The 27,581-nt window shown below is 45.1% G+C and overlaps 1 protein-coding gene across 1 annotated transcript in view; it reads left to right on the top strand.

Moving 5' to 3' along the window:
* Positions 1–27,581, top strand: part of LOC141092472 (probable cation-transporting ATPase 13A5) — a 318,264-nt gene that overhangs the window by 255,180 nt on the left and 35,503 nt on the right. The window contains exons 25-26 of the mRNA XM_073578636.1: positions 6,683–6,755; positions 6,882–7,056. Of these exons, the coding sequence (XP_073434737.1) occupies positions 6,683–6,755; positions 6,882–7,056 (248 nt within the window). The remainder of the gene's footprint in view (positions 1–6,682; positions 6,756–6,881; positions 7,057–27,581) is intronic.

Below are 27,581 nucleotides of genomic sequence, written 5' to 3'. Positions count from 1 at the left end.
GAATGTTCCTCGACATGCTTAGCATGTCATTCTCCACAAGGAGAAATGATACTTCTTGGATATCGGTCAGACGCCTCTCTCACAGCCAAACCAGATCTCCCACTTTGCACTGATGAGGGGCAGTACCCCGAAACACAGTGTCTGCAAATGGAGATTCTGGCTTGGCTTTTATCCTAAGTCATGTAACTAGACTCGTTAAAGGGTCAACATTGGCTTTTAGGATTGCTACCTCCAATAGGTGGCACTAGAGTTCTAGTCCTCTTCCTCTCTGAAGAGACAATTTGCATAATTAGTTGTAATAAATACACTTCGACCCATTTGATACCCTATTATCCTGAATTGAAACATTCTCTTTTCTCAGCCAGCTAATGTTTGCAGTTATCAGCCCATTTGATTTCAAGCTGGGAAGGGGTTAAATGTCCAAATGAGATCATTGATTAGCTCCCTTTAACCCCTTCATGACCCAGCCTATTTTGACCTTAATGACCTGGCCATTTTTTGCAATTCTGACCAGTGTCCCTTTATGAGGTAATAACTCTGGAACGCTTCAACGCATCCTAGCGATTCTGAGATTGTTTTTTCATGACATATTGGGCTTCATGTTAGTGGTAAACTTAGGTCGATAATTTTTGCGTTTATTTGTGAAAAAATCAGAAATTTGGCGAAAATTTTGAAAATTTCGCAATTTTCAAATTTTGAATTTTTATTCTGTTAAACCAGAGAGTGATGTGACACAAAATAGTTACTAAATAACATTTCCCACATGTCTACTTTACATCAGCACAATCTTGGAAACAATTTTTTTTTTTGTTAGGAAGTTATAAGGGTTAAAAGTTGACAAGCGATTTCTTATTTTTACAACAATATTTACAAAACCATTTTTTTTAGGGACCACCTCACATTTGAAGTCACTTTGAGGGGTCTATATGGCAGAAAATACCCAAAAGTGACACCATTCTAAAAACTGCACCCCTCAAGCTACTCAAAACTACATTCTAGGAGATTATTAACCCTTCAGGTGCTTCACGGGAACTAAAGCAACGTGGAAGGAAAAAATGGACGTTTTATTTTTTGCAACACAAATTTTCTTTTATCGTTAATTTTTTTCATTTTTACATGGGCTACAGGATAAAATGGATTCTAAAATTTGTTGGGCACTTTCTCCTGAGTACACCGATACCTCATATGTGGTCATAAACCACTGTTTGGGTGCACGGCAGGGCTCGGAAGGGAAGGAGCACATTTGACTTTTTGAATGGAAAATATGCTGGAATATTTAGCGCTTGCCATGTCGCGTTTGGAGAGTCGCTGTGCGCCTAAGCACTGGAGCTTCCCCACAAGTGACCCCATTTTGGAAACTAGATCCCCCAAGAAACTTATCTAGATGCATATTTATCACTTTGAACCCCCAGGTGCTTCACAAATTGATCCGTAAAAAAAAAAGTACTTTTTTTTCACAAAAAATATCTTTTAGCCTCAGTTTTATCATTTTCACGTGGGCAACAGGATAAAATGGATCCTAAAATTTGTTGGACAATTTCTCCTGAGTACTCCAATACCTCATATGTGGTCATAAACCACTGTTTGGGCGCACGGCAGGGCCCGGAAAAGAAGGAGCACCATTTGACTTTTTGAATGGAAAATTCGCTCCAATCGTTATCGGACATCATGTCGCGTTTCGAGAGCCCCTGTGTACCTAAACATTGGAGCTCCCCCACAAGTGACACCATTTTGGAAACTAGACCCCTTAAGGAACTTATTTAGATGTGTAGGGAGCACTTTGAACCCCCAAGTGCTTCACAAAAGTTTATAACGTAGAGCAGTGAAAATAAAAAATCTTTTTTTTTCCTCAAAAATGATTTTTTAGCACGCTATTTTTTATTTTCACAAGGGTAACAGGAGAAATTGGACCACAAAAGTTGTTGTCCAGTTTGTCCTGAGTACGTTGGTACCCCATATGTGGGGGGGAACCACTGTTTGGGCGCACGGCAGGGCTCAGAAGTGAAGGAGCGCCATTTGACTTTTTGAAATGAAAATTAGCTCCAATCGTTAGCGCACACCATGTCGTGTTTGGAGAGCCCCTGTGTGCCTAAACTTTGGAGCTCCCTCACAAATGACCCCATTATGGAAACTAGACCCCCTAAGGAACTTATCTAGATGCATAGTGAGCACTTTGAACCCCCAGGTGCTTCACAGAAGTTTATAACGCAGAGCCGTGAAAATAAAAATTTTTTTTTTTTCTTAAAAAAATATTTTTAGTCCGCAATTTTTTATTTTCACAGGGGTACCAGGATAAATTGGACCCCAAAAGCTGTTGTACAGTTAGTCCTGAGTACACTGGTACCCCACATGTGGGGGGGACCACTGTTTGGGCACACGTCGGGGCTCAGCAGGGAGGTAGTGACATTTTGAAATGCTGACTTTGATGGCATGGTCTGAGGGTGTCATGTTCCATTTGCAGAGCCCCTGTGTGCCTAAACAGTAGAAACCCCCCGCATGTGACCTCATTTTGGAAACTAGACCCCCCAAGGAACTTATCTAGATGTGTGGTGAGCACCTTGAACCCCCAAGTGCTTCACAGAAGTTTATAATGCAGAGCTGTGAAAATAAAAAATCATTTTTTTCCTAAAAAAAAAAGATTTTTAGCCCGCAATTTTTTTTCACAAGAGTAACAGGATGAATTGGACCCCAAAAGTTGTTGTACAGTTTGTCCTGAGTACGCTGGTACCCCATATGTGGGGGGAACCACTGTTTGGGCACACGTCAGGGCTCGGAAGGGAAGTAGTGACATTTTGAAATGCTGACTTTGATGGCATGGTCTGCAGGCATCATGTTACATTTGCAGAGCCCTTGATGTACCTAAACTGTGGAAACCCCCCACAAGTGACCCCATTTTGGAAACTAGACCCCATAAGGAAGTTGCCTAGATGTGTAGTGAGCACATTGAACCCCCAAGTGCTTCACAGAAGATTATAACGCAGAGCCATGAAAATAAAAAATATTTTTTTTCCTCAAAAAATGATTTTTTAGCTCGCAATTTTTTATTTCACAAGGGTAACAGGAGAAATTGGATCCCAAAAGTTGTTGTTCAGTTTGTCCTGAGTACGCTGGTACCCCATATGTGGGGGGGAACCATTGTTTGGGCACACGTCAGGGCTCGGAATGGAAGTAGTGACGTTTTGAAATGCAGACTTTGATGGAATAGTCTGCGGTCATCGTTACGTTTGCAGAGCCCCTGATGTACCTAAACAGTGGAAACCCCCCACAAGAGACCCCATTTTGGAAACTAGACCTTCCAAGGAACGTATGTAAGATGTGTTGTGAGCACTTTGAACCCCCAAGTGCTTCACAGAAGTTTATAATGCAGAGAGCCAGAGACGTGAAAATGAAAAAATCATTTTTTTCCACAAAAATAATTTTTTAGCCCCCAATTTTTTATTTTCCCAAGGGTAACAGGAGAATTTAGTCCCCAAAAGTTGTTGTGCAATTTTTCCTGAGTACGCTGATACCCCATATGTTGGGGTAAATTACTGTTTGGGCACACGTCGGGGCTTGGAAGGGAGGGAGCACCGTTTGACATTTTGAAAGCAAAATTGGCTGGAATCAATGGTTGCACCATGTCGCGTTTGGAGACCCCCTGATGTGCCTAAACAGTGGAAACCCCTCAATTCTAACTCCAACCCTAACCCCAACACACCCCTAACCACAGCCCTAACCCCAACACATCCCTAACCACAAGCCTAACCCTAATTCCAACGCTAACCCTAATTCCAACCCTAACCCTAATTCTAACCCTAATTCCAACCCTAACCCTAATTCCAACCCTAACCCTAATTCCAACCCTAACCCTAATTCCACCCTAACCCTAATTTCACCCTAACCCTAATTCCACCCTAACCCTAATTCCAACCCTAACCCTAATTCCACCCTAACCCTAATTCCAACTCTAACCCTCTTTCCAACCCTAACCCTCTTTCCAATCCTAACCCTAACCCTCTTTCCAACCCTAACCCCAACCCTCTTTCCAACCCTAACCCTCTTTCCAACCCTAACCCTAACCCTCTTTCCAACCCTAACCCTCTTTCCAACCCTAACCCTAACCCTCTTTCCAACCCTAACCCTCTTTCCAAACCTAACCCTAACCCTCTTTCCAACCCTAACCCTCTTTCCAACCCTAACCCTCTTTCCAACCCTAACCCTCTTTCCAACCCTAACCCTCTTTTCAACCTTAACCCTAACCCTAATGGAAAAATAAAAATAAAAATATTTTCTTTATTTTATTAGTTGTGCCTACCTATGGGGGTGATAATCGGGGGGTTTATTTACTTTTTCTTTCATTTTGATCACTGTGAGAGATCAAAATGAAAGAATGGAATCTGCAGGCGGCAGATTTGGGTGGGCGCACTGCGCATGCGCCCGCCATTTTCCAAGATGGCGGCGCCCATCATCCCGACCCGAGGGACACCAGGAGGGATGGGGGGACTCAGGAGGTACCGGGGGGGGTGAGGGGGGGACCGGAGGCTGGCGGGGAGCAGAGGGAATGGGAGGGGGGTAGATGATGACAGCGGCGGCAGATCGCCGCTGTCATTCAGTTGCAGGGGGGCGATCGCCAGTGGGGGGGTGGAATCGGTGTCTCCAGCCATGTCCAATGCTACAGCAGCATCGGCCATGGCTGGATTGTAATATTTCATCAATTTTCATTGATGAAATATTACTATCGCTCTGATTGGCTGTTTCACTTTTAACAGCCAATCAGAGCGATCGTAGCCACGTCGGGGCGAAGGCACACCCCCTGTGGTGAAGAACAAAGCCCCCTGTATCTGCGGGTCGGGTGACCTTTCAGTGACCTAGGTCACCCGACCCGCAGGGGGGCATTAAAGTCATGACGCCACATAGGCGTCATGGGTCATTCTGGCACGACTTTTCATGACGCCTACGTGGCGTCAAAGGTCGTGAAGGGGTTAAATACCTCTTGTTTGTTACGCTGGTCGTCACCTGATGAAGGTGGATTCACCACCGAAAAGCTTTGTGAGGACATAGTGACCAAGTAAAGAAGTTTCTTTTCCATCCAAAACAAGTGTCTGTCTTGGTCTGAGCGCCCTAATCAGCCGTACTTCTCTTTTCCTGTATTTTACACCCTTCTGGGTGAGCGGCTTGGTGCAGCACGGACCCAGCGGGCTTCCAACCATCCTGCAAGACCTGAAAGACGGAGGACCTGTGGTTACATCAGCATCACGTGACGCCTCTTGTGACCAGCTAACCTTGGGACCTTTAAGCCAGGATGACGAATGGTGCACGATAATGTGGGATATTAGGGGTAGTAGTCTTGTGGCTCTGCCTCATGGGATGATGTGGGATATTAGTGGTAGTTGTCCGGTGGCTCTGGCTGACGGGATGATGTGGGATATTAGGGGTAGTAGTCTGGTGGCTCTGCCTGATGGGATGATTTGGGATATTAGGGGTAGTAGTCCGGTAGCACTGGCTGATGGGATGATGTGGGCTATTATAGTGAATGTGGCTATGCGGTGTGGGTGGGGCTCTACACTCAGCTTTATATAAATATAGATATAATCAGTATAATTTGTTATAACTAACCGTAGATAGTTACTATGCACGTGCAGCGCCGGGCTCTTCAGCTAGTTTGATTATATTAGTACAGTATATTACATCTATTATTATCTCTCTATTAGTATGTGGTCAGTGTGAATACATTGGAATAGCATAGCATTTTGTAATGATTCAGAAGTCGGGAGGCACATAGGGTGATTGCAGACTTTTCAACCTGGAAAACCTCTTTATGAAGTGTTCTTTGATTTGTAGGATACATGCAGTATTTGTTTTTGCAAGTAGTAAAGAGTGCAATACTTTATACACCAGGTTGGAGCAGTGGCTCAGTGGTTAGCACTGCAGCCTTGAAGAGCTGGGGTCCTGGATTCAAATCCCACCAGGAACAACATCTGCAAGCAGTCTGTATGCTCTCCCCGTGTTTGCGTGGGTTTTCTCCAGGTTTTCCACTTTCCTCCCACATTCCAAAGACATACTGATAGGGAATAGTGCCAAAAATGTCTGTAAAGCGCTGTGGAATTAATAGCGCTATATAAATGAGTAAAATAAATAAATACACCAAATTGCTCTAGTAAATAAGAATAATTAGCATACATCCCGAAATCTGGGCTCAAGTCTGCGCTTGCTTTATGTGACTACAGACTTGTGGATCTCCACAGCATGCACAGTACACACTGACAGGATTACCTGATGCCAGCACTGTGACCGGGCAATCAAGTGACCACAGGTATGTGATTTGCATACTCCTGCTACATTCTAACTTGTATTAGGCCTTGCTCAATTCACTTGTATTGAGTGAGGCCAGCGTTTGTTTAGTCTGCGCATGACCGCATGTAGGCAAATCGCAAACTTGTGATCACGTTCCTGTCAGCTCCCAATATCAGAGAATCCTGACAGCCCACACACTGCATGCTGTGAGAGAATTCAGGAGTCTGCAGTGGCATAGAGTAAATGCAGACTAGTTTCCAAGAGCCAGACAGCCCCTTTAATGTTAGGAAACCTCCAAAACCTATTGGATTTGGGGTTCATTTATAAATACAATGGAGACCTGTCATTTAATCAAAATGTTAAAATAGGAAAATGTTAAGAAATAATTAATGAACCTTTTTTTTTCTAGAAAAATACACTTCTTGGAAATTATCAGTATCTCATGCATGACTTGGTTATCAACATTACAGTTACCCTGACTAGTAAGTATATTTTTACATTTTATCTAATTGTTCCCACCGATGTTGCTGCTATTTTGGAACCACATTAGTAGTGTATTTATGTCATTTTCTGTGACTTTCTAAAAAATATTTATGTTTTTTTTCTAGTGAGTTTAAACCATCCAGCCCCCAAGTTGGCTCCTTACAGACCCCCGGGACAACTTCTCTCTCCTCCTTTATTACTCTCCATTTTCATGCACCTTATATTTTCTTCAATTGTTCAAACCACAGCTTTCTTTTTGCTTGTGCAACAGCCATGGTACAATGAAACTGATGTCTTTAGGTAAATTTGATTATTGGAGCCAGAACAGATACTTGGTCAGCAATGTACAATGATTAGTTCAGTTCATATTTTTGCAAGTTTTTTTGCGTGTATAATTGAGTGGTATTGCATATATAAAAGTGATTACTGTTATATCATGATAGTAGTAACCCTTTAAGAACAGGGACATTTTTGCGTATTGTTTTTTTTTTACTCGCCTTCTGCCAAAAGCCATAACTTATATACCATATATACTCGCGTATAAGCTGAGATTTTCAGCCTATTTTTTTCTGCTGAAAGTCTCCCTCTCAGCTTATATGCGAGTCATAAATGCCAGGGGGTTGGCGGGGGAGGGAGAGCGGGGGTGTCAGATTATACTTACCCTCCCTGGAGTGTTTCTGCAGCCCCCTGCTTCTACCACGGTCTCAGGTGCCTTCCTTCAGCGGTCACGTGGTACCACTCATTAAAGTCATAAATATGCGAATATTCATGACTTTAATGAGCGGTATCACGTGACCTCTGAAGGAAGGAATAACTGCCGGAGACCGTGGGTAAAGTGGGGCTGCAGAGACCACGCCAGGAGGGGGTAAGTATATGCGATATTCACCTGACCCCGCTCCATCGCTGCACATCGCTCTGTCCTCCGCATCCTCTGGCTGTGATGTTCAGGTCAGAGGGCGTGATGACGTAGTTAGTGCGCGCCGCACCCTCTGTCTGAACAGTCACTGACAGAGGACCCGGAAGACAGAGCGGCGTCAGATCTGTAAATATTGCCAGTGCCGGGGTCCTGAGCCAGTGGTGACACCAGCACCTGTCCCCCATAGCACGCTGCTGTCCCCGCCTGCTCAGATCACCGGCACCTGGGCCCCAGCGATGAGAGGTGAGTATGCTATTTTTTTTTATTTGCAGCTGCAGCAGCATATGTGGCCTATTCTATGGGGCATCTTATGGGACAGCATATGGGGCATAATCTATGGAGTATCTTATGGGGCAGCATATAGGGGCATAATATATGGAGCATCTTTTCGAGCATCTTATGGGGGGCATAAACTATGGAGCATCTTATGGAGTATTTTATAGGGGCATAATCTATGGAGCATCTGATGGGGCTTAATCTATGGAGCATCTTTTGGGGCGTCATATGGAGCATAATGTATGGCGCATTTTATGGAGCATCTTATGGGGGCATAATCTATGGAGCATCTTATGGGGCAAAATCTATGGAGAATCTTATGGGAGCATAATCTATGGAGCAGCATATGAGGCTTAAACTATGGAGTATCTTATTGATCATCTTATGGGGAATAATCTATGGAGCATCTTATTGGGCCATTATTAACCTTTGTGCAGCATTATATGGAGTGTATTTTGTATGGAGCATGTTATGGGGCCATCATGAACTGTATGAATCATTATATGGGGCTCCTGATTCAATATGGATATTCAAAAACATTTAACCTACTGATGTCTCAATTAATTTTACTTTTAATGGTATCTATTTTTATTTTTGAAAACTTACGAGTAGCTGCTGCATTTTCCACCCTAGGCTTATACACGAGTCAATAAGTTTTCCCAGTTTTTTGTGGCAAAATTAGGGGGTGTCGGCTAATACTCGGGTTGGCTTATACACGAGTATATACGGTATATATTTTTCTGTCAACATAGACTTTTGAGGGCTTGTCTTTTGCACAATGTGCTAAACTTATTACATATGCCAATTCTGTGTACACATGATGCATTTTCTTAGGAAGATAAAGTGAACAAAAAAATTAAATTCTGGCATTTTGATTTTTTTTTTCTTTTCAAGTTATTTGTTTGTCCCTTTAGGGAACTTGTATCTGTGATCATTTCATTGCTTATACTATATACTACAATACCACAGTGATGCAATTTATATTGAATATTTTTGTCTCTTATGAAGCTCAGCTTAGGGCCCAGGAGTACCAGGAATACAATGATGAGGGTCTTCAGAAGATCACCGATTGTTATAGTAAACCATTGATTCTCCCGTGAACATGTTGCTGGGGACAACAAGACCCAGTGTGTGAGAACTCCGGCATTTGCAAAATTAATTGCTGCTGCCAGAGATTTACACAGATGGTTAAATAGTTAACTGCCACAGTCAGAACTCAGCTCCAGCCGTGGCTGTTAGAGATTGATGCCAGCTATGTAATATAGCTGACATGAGCAATGTGTGAAGTAAACTCAGCTCCTGTGCCCGCTATACAGATGCAGACTCCTTTAGGTTATGGTCACACTATCAGAATATGGTCAGTATTTTACCTCAGTATTTGTAAGCCAAAACTAGGTTAGGGACAATAGAGAAAAAGTATCATAGTAACACGTCACCATTTCTGTATTTATCACCCACTCCTGGTTATGGCTTACAACTTCTGAGGTAAAATACTGACCAAATGCTAATAGAGTGACCATTGCCAAAGGAGGATAATTCATGTCTTAGTGTAAGCAGGTCACTTTGATGCAATAGAGCAGTCAATGAGAGACAGTGGTATTTAACTAGAGAGGAGTGAACCTTTCAAGGTTCGGTTCGGATAATGGATAAACGAAAGTACTTGAACCCCATTAAATTCAATGGGAGGCAAAACCAAACGTATAGACAACATCTTAAATGCTTACAAAAAGCTTCCCATACAGCTAAAATTAGGGGCAGACAGAAGAAAAGTGGCATCAATTGACCCACAGTAGAAATGGCACAGCAGTAGTCAGACATGGGGACGTGGTGGTTAAGGTAGCAGTGTAAGCCTTCTTAGCTAGGAGACCTCATACCTCACACAACACCTCCAATTATTTCTTTTATTATTCCAGCTACACTCAGATGGCACAGACATCAGTTTCATAGACTACTATTGATAGAAAAATGTAAGAATAGTAACAGAGGTAGTTGACTTATCAATTGACCCACAGTAGAACCTTTTATAATGGCACAGAGGAAGTCAGTCATGAGCCAAGGGGTGACAGGTGGATTAGTAGGGCAGCAAAGTTTAGGCTACAGAGCATGCAGAAGGTTGCAGTAGTCAAAGACATGAGATGATGAGGACACACTTTTTTTTGCATATTCATGGCAGAGGACTCTGTGAATTCGGGATATATTTTTGAGTTGGAGTTGGCAGGATGGGAAAAGGGGCTTGGATCTTAGATTTGAAAGAAAGGTCATAGTCAAGCCAGTGATTTTGATGGATAGGTCAGTTGGGGGAGTTGAATGAGATGGTGGAAAGATGATGAATTTGGTTTTATCCATGTTTAGTTTTAGAAATCTAGCAGAGAAGAAAGATGAAATAGAGGACTGACATTGTGGGATGCTGTTACGCTCGCTATTAGTTTTTTGATAACTAAAAATTGTGAACAGCTTGCAGCCTCCTCGGTTGATCGTCGTCCAAATGTGTAATTGTCTGCTCAATGGGGGCCAACTGAGAGCTCTTTGCTCCAAAGATCACAGCTGGTGGTTATGTGTGATTCCCGGTCTGTGATCTCTGTGATAATTGGATGGCCAATCCAGTCTGTTGCCTTTCTGCCTGGTGGATGGAGATGGTTTCAGAAAGTTGATGTCTGTTGCAGTCCCCCCGTACCAGTTGCCCAGTCGCCAATGCTTCTCTGTGCTTCTCTGTGCTCTGTGCTTGCACTACAACAGCATGTCGCTGACAACATCACCCATTCCCTGAAAAAGTCTTTGTCTGCCAGGGTGCATTTCACCACTGACACCTGGATGAGCAAACATGGGCAGGGGTGTTACATCTTACTGTCTGGACATTGGGTGGCTCTGGTGGCTGTGGGGGCAGGTGATCAGGAATCTGCTCCACAAGTCTTTGACTCCTCAAGGCTTGCGTGATAAACCTCTGTATCTAACAGTTCCACAACTGTTTCTGGCTCCTCCACCTCCTGTGCCCTTAACCTCCCCCTTTATTCAGACAAGCATTCCAACAGTGCAAATAGAATCTCCCCCTCCTCTATACTGTGCAGCCATGGCTCACTGCAATCCGGCAGTGTTTAAATTTATATACTTTGGAGGTTGCAGTCACACAGAACTAATAGCAAAGCCACAAAAGAGGACTAAAATCCTCCAAAAATTCAAAAAAACAGCAGAAAAAAGGCAGCACCACTTACCTGCTGAGATCTTAGAACAAATGCACTATAGGATGCATTATGTACCTGACACATAATCGCTTTCTTGCTGTACTATCTTCAACATGATGCCCATATTCTTAGGGTTTGAAATATTTCTGACTATGGGGTTGCCACTAGAGATATATTCGAATAATGATCGCCAAACATAAATTCAGCACAAATATGGCACATTCAGATTCGCGATCAGAAACATGAGCACATTTTTATAGAATCATGAAAAATCGGGAACATTCGTTAAGAAGTGTGTGAAAATATTTGCGTTACCACTAAAGTATTTTGAACACTTTGGCTAGGATAGTGGTGATGTATGATGATTACGGGGCACGTGTTTGATGAGGGCATAGGGTGGGGAGAACTCAGAGGAGTGGCGTGCTTGTAAGTTTTTGTTCTAACTTTATGTGTGCACATTGCGGCTAGGCAATCAGGGTACAGGAAACATCTACAATGTCCAGACACAACTGCTTGTGTCATTGGCTGCTGAAATGACATGTCCCTCTCTATATAAAGAGAGACACATTGTTTTCTCTCCATTTTGTTACTAGCACAGTGCAGAGAGGCTGATTCTGATGCTAGGCCTGGGTGCTGATAGATTTTAGCTAGTTAGCTAGTCAGTTGTTTCTACGTCAGATAGTTTAGATAGCTAGTGTCCTCTGTGGCTGTAAAATTGACTTTCCAGCAGATTTTTTTTTTGTGTCCCATTAGTGAGGTCCACAGATAAAAACAGCAGGGCCCATTTCAGCATGCTGTATCTCACCTTTTGATTTTTTGGCAGTGAAATTATTCTGTTATTTAAGCTGTTGCACAGTTAAGAAATATATTTTTTTAGCAGTTGCTATTGTGATTCACCATGCCATTTCTCACCTTGTCATTTAGTGGTGAAATTGTTCTGAGATTTCAGCTGTTGCACAGTAAAATAATATATATTTTTGGCAGCTGCTAACGTGATTCGGTATGCAATATCTTACCTTTTTATTTAATGGTAGTAAAATTGTTCTGTGATTTGAGCTGTTGCGTAGTAAAAAAAAATTTTTTGCCGTTGCTAACGTGATTCAGCATGCTATATCTCACCTTCTCATTTAGTGGCAGTGAAATTGTTCTGTGATTTGAGTGGTTGCAAAGAAAAACAAAAAAAATATTTTTGGCAGTTGCTAACATGATTCACCATGCCATAACTCACCTTGTCATTTAGTGGTGATGAAATTGTTCTGTGATTTGAGCTGTTGCACAGTAAAAAAATTGTTTTTGCAGTTGCTAATGTGGTTCCGCTCGCCATTTCTCACCTTGTCGTTTAGTGGCGGTGAAATTGTTCTGTGTGCAGAGCTGTTGCAGAGTTAAAAAAAAAAATTCACACTGAAACAATTCTTTTTTTTGTGGCTAATGTGATAAAGTAGGGGAGATCTCAGTTTGAAATTGTTTGGAGCATATCTTATTTGTCATACAGGCCTCATCCACACTGAAACAATTCTTTCTTCTGTTACTAACGTCATACAGTAGGGCATATATCATTTTAATGTTTTTTGGAGCATATCTTCTTTGTTATACAGGCCTCATCCACACTGAAACAATTCTTTCTTCTGTTACTAACGTCATACAGTAGGGGATGTATCATTTTAATGTTTTTTGGAGCATATCTTCTTTGTTATACAGGCCTCATCCACACTGAAACAATTCTTTCTTCGGTGACTAACGTGATTCAGCATGTCATATTTCACCTTGTTATTTAGTGCCACTGAAATTCAGCTTTGTGCAGAGTAAAAAATCTAATTTTTGTTGCTTATACTGTGCCACTGTTGCTTATACCTACCACACTATTTGAGCAACATGCCTGGGAAAAGTGAGTTCATGGTGGATGGGGGATTAGGCTTGGTGTTCTAGGTGTATGTGGGATAGGTGGTAATGTTATTGAAGGCACCAGTGAACCAACAACATCACGTCTTATACAAACATAACTGACAACTTCTGTTACTTGACAGGCTACTCCACTAACTTTCTTTAGCAGCTGCAAAGCGTACACCTTGTTGATGAGGCCCAGAAAGACCATGTGCTCCAGTGGATGGCAGCTTCAAGTGGCCACCTCAACATCACACCCGGTACAGTCCACAGAGTTGACACCCAAATTACCCTTTCTTCCCCCTGCGTCACAACTCTCCAACCATCCAACTGACTTTAGGGCACCATAGATGGATGAGTCTGCAGAGCTGTTCACACATTCTATGCCATTGGCATCAGAAGTGTACTCCAAAGATTCAGAGTCAAGAAAAGGAAATCATCTGCACTGATGCCCCAATTTTTTTTAGCTTGTATCCGGGGCAAGAAGAAGTAGGGTCCGAGCAGTATCCTGACTCTCATCACCAGACATTTATCCCCAGGGGGGTGATTCTGATGAGACTAAGATATCTGAGACTCACACGGACTGTACTGTGCTGTCAGGGCACGAAGAGGAGTAGGGTGACTGCCAGGGCAAGGAATGTGATAACACAGAGGATGATGATGAAGTTGTGGATCCCACTTGATGTGATCACAGAGGCACACAGCTAAGTAGGTCATCTGAGGAGGTGGAGGAAGAGGAAGAAGAGGATGTTATGTTGCACCGTACTGCGCAGACATGGAGTGATGCAACCATGACAACCACTGCATCCTCAGCCATAACTGTGGCCAGCAGCATTTGTGGGTCTGTAGCTTCAAGAAGCATCAAGGATTGCCTAACCTGGGCCTTTTTTAAAACTGAAAAGGATGAGCCAACCCACAGAAACTCTGTTTCTTTACCCGCTCTAGTCAAGCTGAGTGTGAGCCCACCATCATCTGCAACTGAAGTGGATATGCCTGCTGTTTCTGAGCGATCTCAGAGAACAAACACACCACAACTTTATCAATCCACCATAACATCTCCACCTGTACTTCATTCATGGTCCAACTGTTTGTCCGGTTCGCCGTACTCTGCCCTCTCTCAGCACTGCATCCAGCCATCTGTCTCTAAGTAAGTTGTGGTCACATAAGAGATTGTTTCCTCCTACACATGATGAAGCTAAGAGGTTGAACTCCACCACCAACAATCTGTTGGCCACAAAAATGCTGCCTTCCCACCTTCTAGATTCAGATGGTTTCCAAAAGCTGATGTCCACCGCAGTCCCTCAGTACCAGTTGCCCAGTTGCCATTACTTCTCTAAGAAAGCTGTGCCTGCGCTACATCAGCATGTCGCAGACAACATCACAAGTTCCTTGACTAAATTTGTCTGCCAGGGTGCATTTCACCACAGACACTTGGATGAATAAGCATGGCCAAGGGTGTTACATCTCGCTGACTGGACACTGGGTGACTCTGGTGGCTGTTGGGGCAGTCGGATAAGGGGCTGCTCCATAAGTCTTGGAATCCCCAAAGCTTGCAGAACAAATTACTGCACTTCACACTTCCTCCACTGCTTCTGGCTCCTCCTCTAGGGCCTCCAATCTCTGTCTTAATGAGACTTGCATTCCAACAGTGCAGAAAGAAACCCCACTATGTCCATACTGTGCAGCCATGGCTCACCGCAATCAGACAGTATTAAAATTGATATGCCTTGGAGATCGCAGTCGTAAAGCTGAAGAGTTGTGTACGATAACGGTGCGAACCTGGTGGCGGTCCTTCACCGAGGCAAAGTCACACACATACCTTGAATGGCTCATGTCCTCAACCTGGTGGCACTGCAATTTCTCTGCCACTATCCTGACCTGGGTGAACTGCTGCAGGAAGAACAGAAGCTGTGTGCTCCCTTCCACCATTTACACCCCTCATGCCATCGACTTGCATCGATACATAGGGCTTTGTCCATGACAGTCAACAAGTTGATATGCAATGTGCTGACATGTTGGAATACCACTCTGCACATGTTGCAGTGACTGTGGCAGCAGCAATGAGCCCTAACACAGTATGTCATGTCATATAGCCTGGGCCATAGCAGTACAGACATGGCGCATATCATGTTTATGGAGTGGGCACTGATTAAGGACCTCTGCACCCTTCTGCACAGTTCCAAAATGGCTACTTAGATGGTTAGCACTGATGATGCCATCATCAGCACCCACATGCTGGAGCAGACTTTGAATAATCTGCGGGAGGAGGTGGTGGTCCCAAAAGAAGAGAAGGAAGCAGAGGAGATTGCAGAACAGATAACATTATCTCTACATTCCAGACTGTGGTCACACAGTTGGGTGTCTGTGGATTACTGTGATCGGGGGGGTGGTGGTGATAACAGGCAAATTGTTAGTGAAGGTGCAAGAGCCAAGAAACAAATGGAGGAGAAAGAGGTGATGGGCGAGCAACTGTCAGGAGAAGAAGAGGATAATCATTCCCTCTCTGTTGTCCATGGTTGACGTGAGGGGACAGAGAAAACAAGCATCAGTGTTAACCAGCCGCCAACACAGCATGGGCTTGGACCTCATGGAAGAGATCAACATATGAGTGCCTTCTTGCTTTTACACAATCTAAAGAGAGATTTTCCCCAAGACAGCAGTGAGGCACACAATGTAGATCACAGCATTAGACTTCCAATCTCCAGCACGTCAATTTGCCAATGCCAAAATATTAGCCGCAACAGAAGTGTAGGTTGCAAAAGCAATTTCTGTGACTCTTTAGTCACATTTTTTACACCAGTTTATGCATCAACACAACAGAGTCCAAGTCTGACACGTGGTGAATGACTAGAGAGGATGATGGAGGAGTATCTAGGACTCAATATCAATATTATCAAGGAGGGTTTGGACCATGTCACATTTTGGTCTTGAAAAACTGAAAAATGGATGAGTGGCCTGAGCTGGCATCTCACGCCTTGGAGGATTTATCATGCCCGGCAGCCAGCATTCTCTCAGAACATGTTTTCAGCACTACTATTGGTGTGCATACAGAAAAGACCAGCCGGCTGTCCCCTGAAAGTGTAGAACACCTAACTTTCATCAAGATGAACAAGTCATGCATCCTCAAGAACTTTTGCACCCCGATCACTGAGTGTACATACTAGGTAATGTTGTAGTTTTTAGTGCGCTGCGTTAATCTCACAAAAATACAGTCTGTGATATCTTTAGTTGGCCTTCTGTGCATCTGTTGCTGCTACAGATGTTAACACAAATTTTTCAAAAAGGGAAAAAGTGCCACTTTGCTGGTGTCTGCCACTAATTGTTGGAAATGTGAACACTCCTGATTGGGTCTAGATCTGCTGGGTTGGCTGTAGTTGAAGAGATGTCTCTTCCCCATTATACTATTTCTACTCTGGTGAAATTTATGCCACTTTTATGGTGTGTGCCCCTAATTATTTCAAATTTGAAGACTCCTGATTGGGTCTCCATCTGCTGAGTTGGCTGTAGTGGAAGACGAGTTGGTCCCTATTATACTATTTCTACTCTAGTAAAATTGATGCCACTTTGGAGGAGTAATGCCCTAATTTTTTGAAATTTGAAGACTCCTGATTAGGTCTCCAACTGTTGTGTTTGCTGTAGTGGAGGAGATGTCTCTCCCCATTATACTATTTCTACTCTGGTGAGATTGATGCCACTTTGTTGGTGTCTGCTACTAATGCTACTAATTGTTGAAAATGTGAACACTCCTGGTTGGGTCTAGAGCTGCTCGGTTGGCTGTAGTGGAAGATATGTCGCTCCCCACTATGCTATTTCTACTCTGGAGAATCTTATGCCACCTTCGTGGTGTCTGTCCAAAATTATTTTACATTTGAAGCCTCCTGATTGGAACTCCATCCACTGGGTTGGCTGTAGTGGAAGACATGTCAGTCCCTATTATACTATATCTACTCTGGTGAATTTTTTGCCACTTTTTTGTTGTCTGCCACTAATTTTTGGAAATGTGTACACTCCTGGTTGGGTCTCCATCTGCTGGCTTGGCTGTAGTGGAAGAGGTGTCTGCCCCTATTATACTATTTTTACTCTGGAGAATTGATGCCACTCTGTTGTGTCTGAAACTAATTTTTAGCAATGTGTAAACTCCTGGTTGGGTCTCCTTCATGTTTGCTGCCTGTAGCAGTAGGCCTCTGAGACCGACAAGCCTCCACTCCCTGTTACTATCCTTACATTTTTCTGACAATAGTAGTCTACGAAACAAATATTTGTGACACGTGAGTGTGGCTGAGCATGAAAACAGGTTGAGTTGTTGCATGTGTTATCAGAGCTCACAGCACAGCAGGCCTACAATGATCCCTCTCACCCACCTTGTCTTAATTTAAATTTCAATTCAAAGCTGTAAATGCTGGCCCAGACCCTGATACCACATGCATGGCTCATTGCTTCCATGCTATTGTAAACTTTGTACCGTGTGTGAATTGATACTACTTTCCTGGTGTCTGCCCCTCATTTGATGTGTTTTAGAAGCTTTTGGGAATGTTTGAAAGTGTAGTGTATGCGCTTGTTTTTGCTTTCCATTGACTCCAATGACGCTTAGCTATGTTCGGCGAATATTCGACGAATAAATCGCAATCTGAATCAGACATTGAGATATTCACTCATTTCTAGTAGCCACTTTGTTGGATCCACAGTACAAGAGTAAATTTATCCAGATTCTTCCCCTCCTGGAAAGGGATGCGTGCCTTCTGGATTATCAACACACGCTTGTAGACAATCTTAAGAGTGGTTTTCCCCAAGACAGCAGTGAGGCGCATAGTGTGCATCCCAGTTCTAAAAGACCAAACCCAAGAGTCAAGGAGTTATCACAAAAACTTCAGCAGCGGCAGTGTAAGTGGCATAAGCAATTTCTGTCAGTCATTTCACACATTTTTTAAACCAGCCAAACAGAATACAAGTCTGACACATTATAAACGACTGGAGAGGATGGAGCAGCAGTATCTGGAGCTCAATACCAATGCCATCACTGTGGGATTTGAACCTTTTTCAACCTTTTTCAATTTGTTCTTCAAAAATGGAAAGGTGGCCTGAGTTTGTCTGTCACGCCTTGGAGATTTTGTCATCCCTGGCTGGTGGTGTTCTGACTGATAAGAGTGTGTGGCTGACCCCTGAAAGTTTAGACCACCTAACTTTTATCAAAATTAACAAGTTATGAATCTCCAATGACTTTTGCACCCCTGTTGCAGATTGCGCAGACTAATCGATGGTGTCATTTTTAGTGTCATGTATTGATCTCGCGTCATATGGCATTCAAGTAATTATTTATTGAATGCAGAAATTCCAGAAAAATTAGACATTTTGGTCAATACCTGACCTTCATCAGTCGTTTGAGAGGAGATCTGTGTGGAAATGTGCTACGTGAGAGTCTGCAGTGTCCACTGCTAAAACAGGAAGCACTGTTGCTACTGCTGCAGATGTTACAAAAAATTTTTTGAAATTTGGAGACTCCAATTTGGGTCTCCACCTTTTGGGTTGCCTGTAGGTGTCTAAGGCCTATTAAACTGTTTTTACTTTTTTGGAAGTGCATTGAGCAGCAGGGTGGTGTGCTGGTAAAAGGAAAAAAAATCTTTTAAATCTTCTGCCTGAGCGAGTGTGAACGAGCTGAGTGTGACTTGAGCTTAAGTGCGAACTGTGGTAAGTGTGTGACTTGTGATTCAGTGAAGAGGTATTTGGAAAACCTTTAACAAATACCTGTGTGAGTAGCTGAATCGTGTTTGCTTAGTGCTTGCTACCTGTTTAATTTTTGGTGGGACTTGGGGACTTGTTTAACCTATTTTTTCTCTCTACAGAGTTAATCTCTTATTTTACTATCTGTGTTTTAAGAGTTAACTATATTGCATTTAAATCTTGAGGTGTAACTGTATTCACAAGAAGTTAATTAAGGGTGGGAGTTCATAATTAAGGGTTTATAAGGGGCAGCTGGTTGGGGCTTAACTCCTTTTGGAAGTGCATTGAGCAGCAGGGTGGTGTGCTGGTAAAAGGGAAAAAAAAATCTCTTTTAAATCTTCTGCCTGAGCGAGTGTGAATGAGCTGAGTGTGACCTGAGCGTAAGTGCGAACTGTGGTAAGTGTGTGACTTGTGATTCAGTGACTTTGGATTCAGGGAGTGTCCAAGGGAGGTATTACTGAATTGCTGTAATATTTTATTAATACTTTTTATTTATTTTGCTTATCTTTTCTGTCTGGTGCAATTCCCATTAGGATGTGCTCCAATATTGCCAATGCCATCCAGTGCATGTCTTGCCGCATGTATGAAATCCTTGAACAGCCGGTCGAAGGTGTATACTGCTGTGCGAGATGTGAGCACATTGTGCATTTGGAAGCCCAGATACTGGATCTAAATGTGCAGCTGGCAACACTGAGATCCATAGACAATATGGAAAGGAGTCTTCTGCTCACTGAGCAGATGCTCAATGGGATAGATGAGGGGGGGATGCTAGGTTGGAGCTTCAGGACAATGAAGCAGCTAGCTGGGTGACAGTTAGAAGGCGGGGTAGAGGGAAGAGCACCAGGGAGGCTAGTCCTGATCTCGCCCACCCCAATAAGTTTGCTAAGTTGGCAGATGAGGGGAGTGTTAGTGCAGGAGTAGCACTGCTGAAGCAAGACATGTCCTCTGAAAGCCAGAAGAGTGTCTGCTCCAGTAAGAGGGGAAATAGGAGAGCAGGGCAGGCCAGACAGGTGCTGGTAGTGGGGAACTCAATTATTAGGGGAACAGATGGGGCAATCTGTCACAAAGACAGGGATCGTCGAACGGTGTGCTGCCTACCTGGCACTTGAGTCCGACACATCGCTGATCGCATTGACAGATTACTGGGAGGGGCTGGTGAGGATCCAGCGGTCATGGTGCACATTGGCACAAATGACAAAGTTAGAGGTAGGTGGAAGGTCCTTAAAGATGATTTCAGGGAATTAAGCTGCAAGCTTAAAGCAAGGACCTCCAAGGTGGTATTTTCGGAAATACTTCCTGTACCACGTGCCACGCCAGAGAGGCAACGGGAGATTAGGGAGGTTAATAAGTGGCTCAGGAATTGGTGTAAGAAGGAGGGGTTTGGGTTCCTGGAGAACTGGGCCGACTTCTCAGTTGGCTACAGGTTCTACGCTAGGGACGGGCTGCACCTCAATGTGGAGGGGGCAGCTGTGCTGGGGGAGAAAATGGCTAGAAGGTTGGAGGAGTGTTTAAACTAGGGACGGGGGGAGGGTATTCCTTTTATAGGAGGGTAAGAGAGTGCAGATAGAGACCTGGGCACAAATAGTGAAATTGGGGGTGGGGGTGGCATGGGGGGTAGGGTTAGAACAGTTAATAATTTAAGAAAGAATAGAGGTACAGAGAGATACATAAAGTGCATGTATACTAATGCCAGAAGCCTCGCCAACAAAATGGAGGAATTGGAGGTAATGTTGTTGGAACATAATTATGACATGGTGGGGATATCTGAGACATGGCTGGACGAGAGCCATGACTGGGCGGTTAATTTACAGGGCTATAGTGTGTTCAGAAATGACCATACAAATAAGCGAGGGGGAGGTGTGTGTTTATATGTAAAATCATCCTTAAAACCCATCCTGCGTGATAATATATATGAATCTAATGAAAATGTAGAGTCCCTGTGGGTGGAGATAAGGGGAGGGGGAAAAAATAATAAATTACTGATAGGGGTTTGTGATAAGTCTCCAAAAATAATGGAAGCAACAGAGAATATCCTCATAAAGCAAATAGATGAAGCTGCGACTCAAGGAGAAGTCATTATTATGGGGGACTTCAACTACCCTGAAATACATTGGGGACCCGAAACCTGCAGTTCCAGCAAAGGTAATAGGTTTTTTACAACTATGAGACACAATTACCTTTCACAACTGGTTTAGGACCCAACAAGAGGGGGGGGCACTGCTAAACCTAATGTTAACCAATAGGCCAGACTGCATATCAAATATAAGGGTTGGGGGTCACTTGGGTAATAGTGATCACAAAATAATAAGTTTTCATGTATCCTTTAATAAGATGTGTAGTAGAGGGGTTACAAGGACACTAAACTTCAGGAAGGCAAATTTCCAACGGATGAGAGATGATCTTGGTGCAATTAACTGGGAAGATATCCTGAGACATAAAAATACACAAAGAAAATGGGAGACGTTTATTAGCATCCTGAATAGGACCTGTGCACAATATGTGCTGTGTGGGAATAAACATGCTAGAAATAGGAGGAAACCACTATGGCTAAATAGAGCTGTAAGGGGTGCAATAAGTGACAAAAATAAAGCATTTAGAGAATTAAAGCAAGTAGGTAGTAGTGAGGCATTAAATAAATACAGAAAATTAAATAAATTCTGTAAAAAGCAAATCAAAATGGCAAAGATTGAGACAGAGAGACTCATTGCCAGAGAAAGTAAAAATAATCCCAAAATATTCTTTAACCCCTTCACGACCTTTGACGCCACATAGGCATCATGAAAAGTCGTGCCAAAACGACCCATGACGCCTATGTGGCGTCATGAAAAGATCTCCCTCCTGTGGGTCGGTTGAGCGGGTTCAATGAAAGTTCACCCGACCCGCTGTTACAGGGGGACCTAGACTTGACACCGGAGGGGTGGCTTTGCCCCCCTGGGGATACGATCACTACCCTCCTTGCATCTGATTGGAGCTAGCGTCCATGTGACGCTAGCCCTCCAATCAGATTTGGAGGGGCGGAGTAAAATCATGGCTGCCTCATTCCTCAACTTCATCCCGTCCGTGGAAGCTGAGGAACGAGGTGCCTGACTGCCGCCCTGACCTGTGATCACCGCCGCTGCCACTGTCATCGCCGCTGCCGCTGCCACCACTGCTCTCCGGTAATATATTTTACTGCCCCGCCGCCTAATTCCAGCCCCTCCCACCTCCGCTCACTCTCCCCTGCCCCCTGATCATCTCCTGCTCCCCTGATCCTCCCCCAGCACCCCCGATCTCCCCCAGTACCCCGATCATCGACCTGCTGTCTCCAGCTCTGCCAGCTCCTCAGCCGCCTCCTGCCCCCTGTGCCTGAGAGCCCCCCTCTGCCCGTGGTGATCCCCCAGCACCCCTGATCATCCCCCAGCACTGCTAATCATTTCCCCTGCTGCTGCAGGCTCCTCAGCCGCCTCCTGTACCTAACAGCCCCCTCCTGCCCCTGTGATCACCCCTCAGCCCTAGTGATCACCCCCATCAACCCCTGCCCCCCCTGATTAACCCCTGCCCTCCTGATTAACCCCTGCTGCTGCAGGTTTTTATTTCCTTATCTTCTCAGCCACCTCCTGCCCCCCCTTGTGCCTGACAGCCCCCCTCTGCCCCTGGTGATCCCCCAGCACCCCTGATCATCCCCCAGCACCGTTGATCATCCCCCAGCACCACTGATCATTTCCCCTGCTGCTGCAGGCTCCTCAGCCGCCTCCTGTGCCTAACAGCCCCCTCCTGCCCCCGTGATCACCCCTCAGCCCTAGTGATCACCCCCATCAACCCCTGCCCCCCTGGTCAACCCCTGCCCCCCTTATTAACCCCTGCTGCTGCTGTTTTTTATATCCACCTCCATCTCCTCAGCCACCTCCTGCCCGCCCCGCACCTGACAGCCTCCTTCTGCCCCTGGTGATCATCCCCCTGCACCCCTGATCATCCCCCTGCACCTCTGATCATCCCCCTGCACCTCTGATCATCCCCCTGCACCCCTGATCACCCCCACTGTTGCTGCCGATGCTGGTTCCAGCTCCACCTAATTTTCCTCAGCGCCCTCTTGCGCCTGACAGCCCCTTTCCACCCCCGGTGACCATCACCCAGCCCCAGTGATCACCCCTGATCACCACCTGCCCCCCTGATCACCCCCCCTGCTGCTGCCACTGGTTCCATCTCCATTTCCATCTCCTCAGTCCCCTCCTGCCCTCCGCATGCCCGACAGTCCCCTCCTGCCCTCCACGTGCCTGACAGTCCCCTCCTGCACCCCACACGCCTGACAGTCCCCTCCTGCACCCCACGCGCCTGACAGTCCCCTCCTGCCCCCCCGCGCACCTGACAGTCCCCTCCTGACAGCCCATTCCTCCAGTAAAAAGCTTCACCAAACACACACATACACACGCACACTATAATAAAGGTTTTTTACACACCACACGCACAATGTCTCGCTCATCCCAGTCATCCCAGTCCCAAAGGGTCTACTCAGTTGAGGAGGCATATGAAATTATTGCCTCTGATACTGATAGTGAGAGAGAGGACCCCATCTTTCTATATTCCTCCCACTCTTCCTCTTCCAGTGACACAGGCTTGCCACCACCGAGATGTCGCAGGACGAGAAATCGTCCGTAGTCCAGGGAGGAAGAGTCGGAGGCCTTAGAGGAAGAGTTGGAGACCTTGGAGGAAGTCTCACAGCCAAGTGTGAGTTTCCCCCAACCTAGTGCTAGTCACGCCCAACCTAGCACTAGGTCTCCCTCCTGGACCCCCGTCCCTGAAAATTTTGCTCCACAAATTCCTGATTTTTTTCCCCAATCAGGAATCCAGTTTGAGACTGCCAACTTCAGGGAAATAGACTTTTTCAGAGTCTTTTTCTCGGAGTCAATCGTCAGTCTCATGGTGGAGCAAACTCTGTAGAAATGATTAAATATTGGGGACTGGTCCTTCACATGGGGATTGTGAAGAAACCAGAAATTCACCAATACTGGAGTACTGATATTTTATATCAAACTCCAGTATTTGGCATGGTGATGACTCGGAAACGTTTTGAGGCTATTCATAAATTTCTTCATTTCAGGGACAACACTGAAAGCCTTCCCCGCAATGACCCGAATTTTGATAGACTGTTCAAAGTTCGGCCAGTCGTCGAACACTTCAGCAACAAGTTTTCTGAAGTGTACATTCCCGAAAGGGAAATTTGTGTGGATGAATCCCTCATCCACTTCAAAGGGAGGCTTCAGTTCCATCATTACCTGCCCAGCAAAAGGGCAAGGTACGGGATGAAACTCTACAAGCTGTGTGAGAGTACCTCAGGGTACAATCTCAGCTTTAGAGTTTACCAAGGAAAGGACAGTAGTATCCAGCCCCCAGAATGTCCCTGCTCTGGGGGTGAATGGGAAAATAGCGTGGGATTTGTTCCACCTTCTGCTTGATAAAGGTTACCATCTGTACGTTCATAACTTTTATACAAGCATCACACTATTTCAATCCCTCTCTGCCAGAGCTACCGTCGCTTGCTGTACCGTGCGCAGAAACCAGAGGGGTCTCCCTATACCACTAATTGAGCAGCCTCTCCGAAAGGGTGAGACCCGAGCCCAATGTAGCGGCAACATGCTTGTCGTCAAGTTCAAAGACAAAAGAGATGTCTTTGTCTTGACCACAATCCATGGTCCCAGCACCACGGCCACCACCGTCAAGGTACCCCAGCACCGGTCCACAAACCAGACTGTGTCCTGGCGTACAACCATCACATGGGGGGAGTTGATCTTTCTGATCAAGTCCTCCAGGCCTATAGTGCCATGCGGAAAGCGAAGGTGTGGTACAAAAAACTGGCTGTGCACCTCGTACAAATGGCACTGTATAACGCATGCGTGCTATCACGATGTGCAGGCCAGAACCACTCCTTCCTTGACTTCCAGGAGGCAGTGATAAAGGCCATGATTTTTGGAGAGGAGGACGGAGCGCGCCCCAGCACTCCTGGAACTCAAGTTTCCCGTATGGTACCAGGGCAACATTTTCCCCATGAGGAGAGAAAAAAAAAGGTGCCGGGTTTGCTATAAAAGGGGGACAAGAAGGGAAACTCATTTCCAATGTGAAACGTGTCCCGGCAAACCTGGACTGTGTTTGAATGAATGCTTCAGAATTCATCACACGTCCATGGACTAAACACATCCTGACACTCCACTACAGAACTCACCCACACCAGCCTGACATACACAACACCACACACACCAACCTGACGTACACTACACCACACACCAACCTGACGTACACTACGCCACACACACCAACCTGATGTAGTATCAGGTTGGTATGTGTGGCGTAGTGTACGTCAGGTTGGTGTGTGTGGTATAGTGTGCGTCAGGTTACCACACACCAACCTGATGTACACTACACCACACCACACACCAACCTGATATACACTACGCCACACACACCAGCGTGATGTAGTGTCAGGTTGGTATGTGTGGCGTAGTGTACGTCAGGTTGGTGTGTGTGTGTGGCGTAGTGTACGTCAGGTTGCTGTGTGTGGTGTATATTACACCACACACAGCAACCTGACGTACACTAGACCACACACCAATCTGACATACACTATGCCACACACACCAACCTGATGTAGTGTCTGGTTAGTATGTGTGGCGTAGTGTAAGTCAGGTTGGTGTGTGTGTGTGTGGCGTAGTGTACGTCAGGTTGGTGTGTGTGTGTGTGGTGTGTACTAAACCACACACAGCAACCTGACGTACACTACACCACACACCAACCTGACATACACTATGCCACACACACCAACCTGATGTAGTGTCAGGTTGGTATGTGTGGCGTAGTGTACGTCAGGTTGGTGTGCGTGTGTGTGGCGTAGTGTACGTCAGGTTGGTGTGTGTGTGTGGTGTGTACTACACCACACACACCAACCTGACGTACACTACACCACACACCAACCTGACATACACTACGCCACACACACCAACCTGATGTAGTGTCAGGTTGGTATGTGTGGCGTAGTGTATGTCAGGTTGGTGTGTGTGTGGCGTAGTGTACGTCAGGTTGGTGTGTGTGTGGTGTATACTGCACCACACACAGCAACCTGATGTACACTACACCACACACCAACCTGACATACACTACGCCACACACACCAACCTGATGTAGTGTCAAGTTGGTATGTGTGGCGTAGTGTACGTCAGGTTGGTGTGTGTGTGGAGTAGTGTACGTCAGGTTGGTGTGTGTGTGTGTGTGTGTGTGTGGTGTGTGCTACACCACACACACCAACCTGACGTACACTACACCATACACCAACCTGACATACACTACGCCAAACACACCAACCTGATGTAGTGCGCCCAAACAGTGGTTTATGACCACATATGAGGTATTGGTGTACTCAGGAGAAATTGCCCAACAAATTTTAGGATCCATTTTATCCTGTTGCCCATATAAAAATGAAAAAATGTAGGCGAAAAAATTTTTTGCTGAAAAAAAGTACTTTTTCATTTTTACAGATCAATTTGTGAAGTACATGGGAGTTCAAAGTGCTCACTATGTATCTAGATAAGTTCCTTGGGGTGTCTAGTTTCCAAAATGGGGTTACTTGTGGGGGTACTCCAATGTTTAGGCACACAGGGGCTCTCCAAACACGACATGGTGTCTGCTAACTATTGGAGTTAATTTTCCATTCCAAAAGTCAAATGGCGCTCCTTCCCTTCAGGGCCCTGCCGTGCGCACAAACAGTGGTTTATGACCACATATGAGGTATTGGTGTACTCAGGAGAAATTGCCCAACAAATTTTATGATCCATTTTATCCTGATGCCCATGTAAAAATGAAAAAATATGGGCAAAAAGAAAATTTTTGTGAAAAAAAGTACTTTTTCATTTTTACAGAACAATTTGTGAAGTACCAGGGGGTTGAAAATGCTCACTATGCATCTAGATAAGTTTCTTTGGGTGTCTAGTTTCCAAAATGGGGTCACTTGTGGGGTACTCCAATGTTTAGGCACACAGGGGCTCTCCAAACACGACATGGTGTCCGCTAATTATTGGAGATAATTTTCCATTCAAAAGTGAAATGGCGCTCCTTCCCTTCTGGGCCCTGCCATGCGCCCAAACAGTGGTTTATGGCCACATATGAGGTATTGGTGTACTCAGGAGAAATTGTCCAACAAATTTTATTATCCATTTTATCCTGTTGCCCAGGTGAAAATTAAAAAATTGATGCTAAAAAAAAAATTTTGTTGGAAAAATTAAAATGTCCATTTTTTCCTTCCACGTTGCTTTAGTTCCTGTGAAGCACCTGAAGGGTTAATAGTCTTCTTGAATGTAGTTTTGAGTAGCTTGAGGGGTGCAGTTTTTAGAATGGTGTCACTTCTGGGTATTTTCTGCCAAATAGACCCCTCAAAATGACTTTAACCCCTTCCTGATATGAGACGCACTATCCCGTCCATGGGACCCGGGCCCCTATGCCCATGGACGGGATAGTACGTCTACCGCGATCAGCGGCGCCCACGTGGTGAGCGCCGCTGATCGCGGCCGGGTGTCAGCTGATTATCACAGCTGACACCCGGCACAATGTGTCAGGGGCGGTCACGGACCGCCCCCAACACGTTAACCCCTTGCACACCGCGATCAAACACGATCGCGGTGTACCGGGAGTTAAAGGGAAGCATCGGCAGGGAGGGGGCTCCCTCCATGCTTCCCTGAGCCCCCCCACGGCAGCGCAATATGCAGTGCTGCTGCGGGGGGCTCCTTTCCTCCAGGCCCCCGAATCCAAGATGGCGACGGGGGCCTTCGGGGGCCTGCAGGAAGCTGGCTTCCTCAGTGCCTGCAAAGCGCAGGCAAGAGGAAGTCTTCTTCAAT

The sequence above is a fragment of the Dendrobates tinctorius genome, unplaced genomic scaffold, assembly GCF_039654945.1.
Source record: "Dendrobates tinctorius isolate UK_male_01 unplaced genomic scaffold, ASM3965494v1 ptg000060l, whole genome shotgun sequence".
Classification (NCBI taxonomy): Eukaryota; Metazoa; Chordata; class Amphibia; order Anura; family Dendrobatidae; genus Dendrobates; species Dendrobates tinctorius.
Note: the sequence above shows the minus strand (reverse complement) of the source record. Positions and strands in the feature narration are given on the sequence as shown.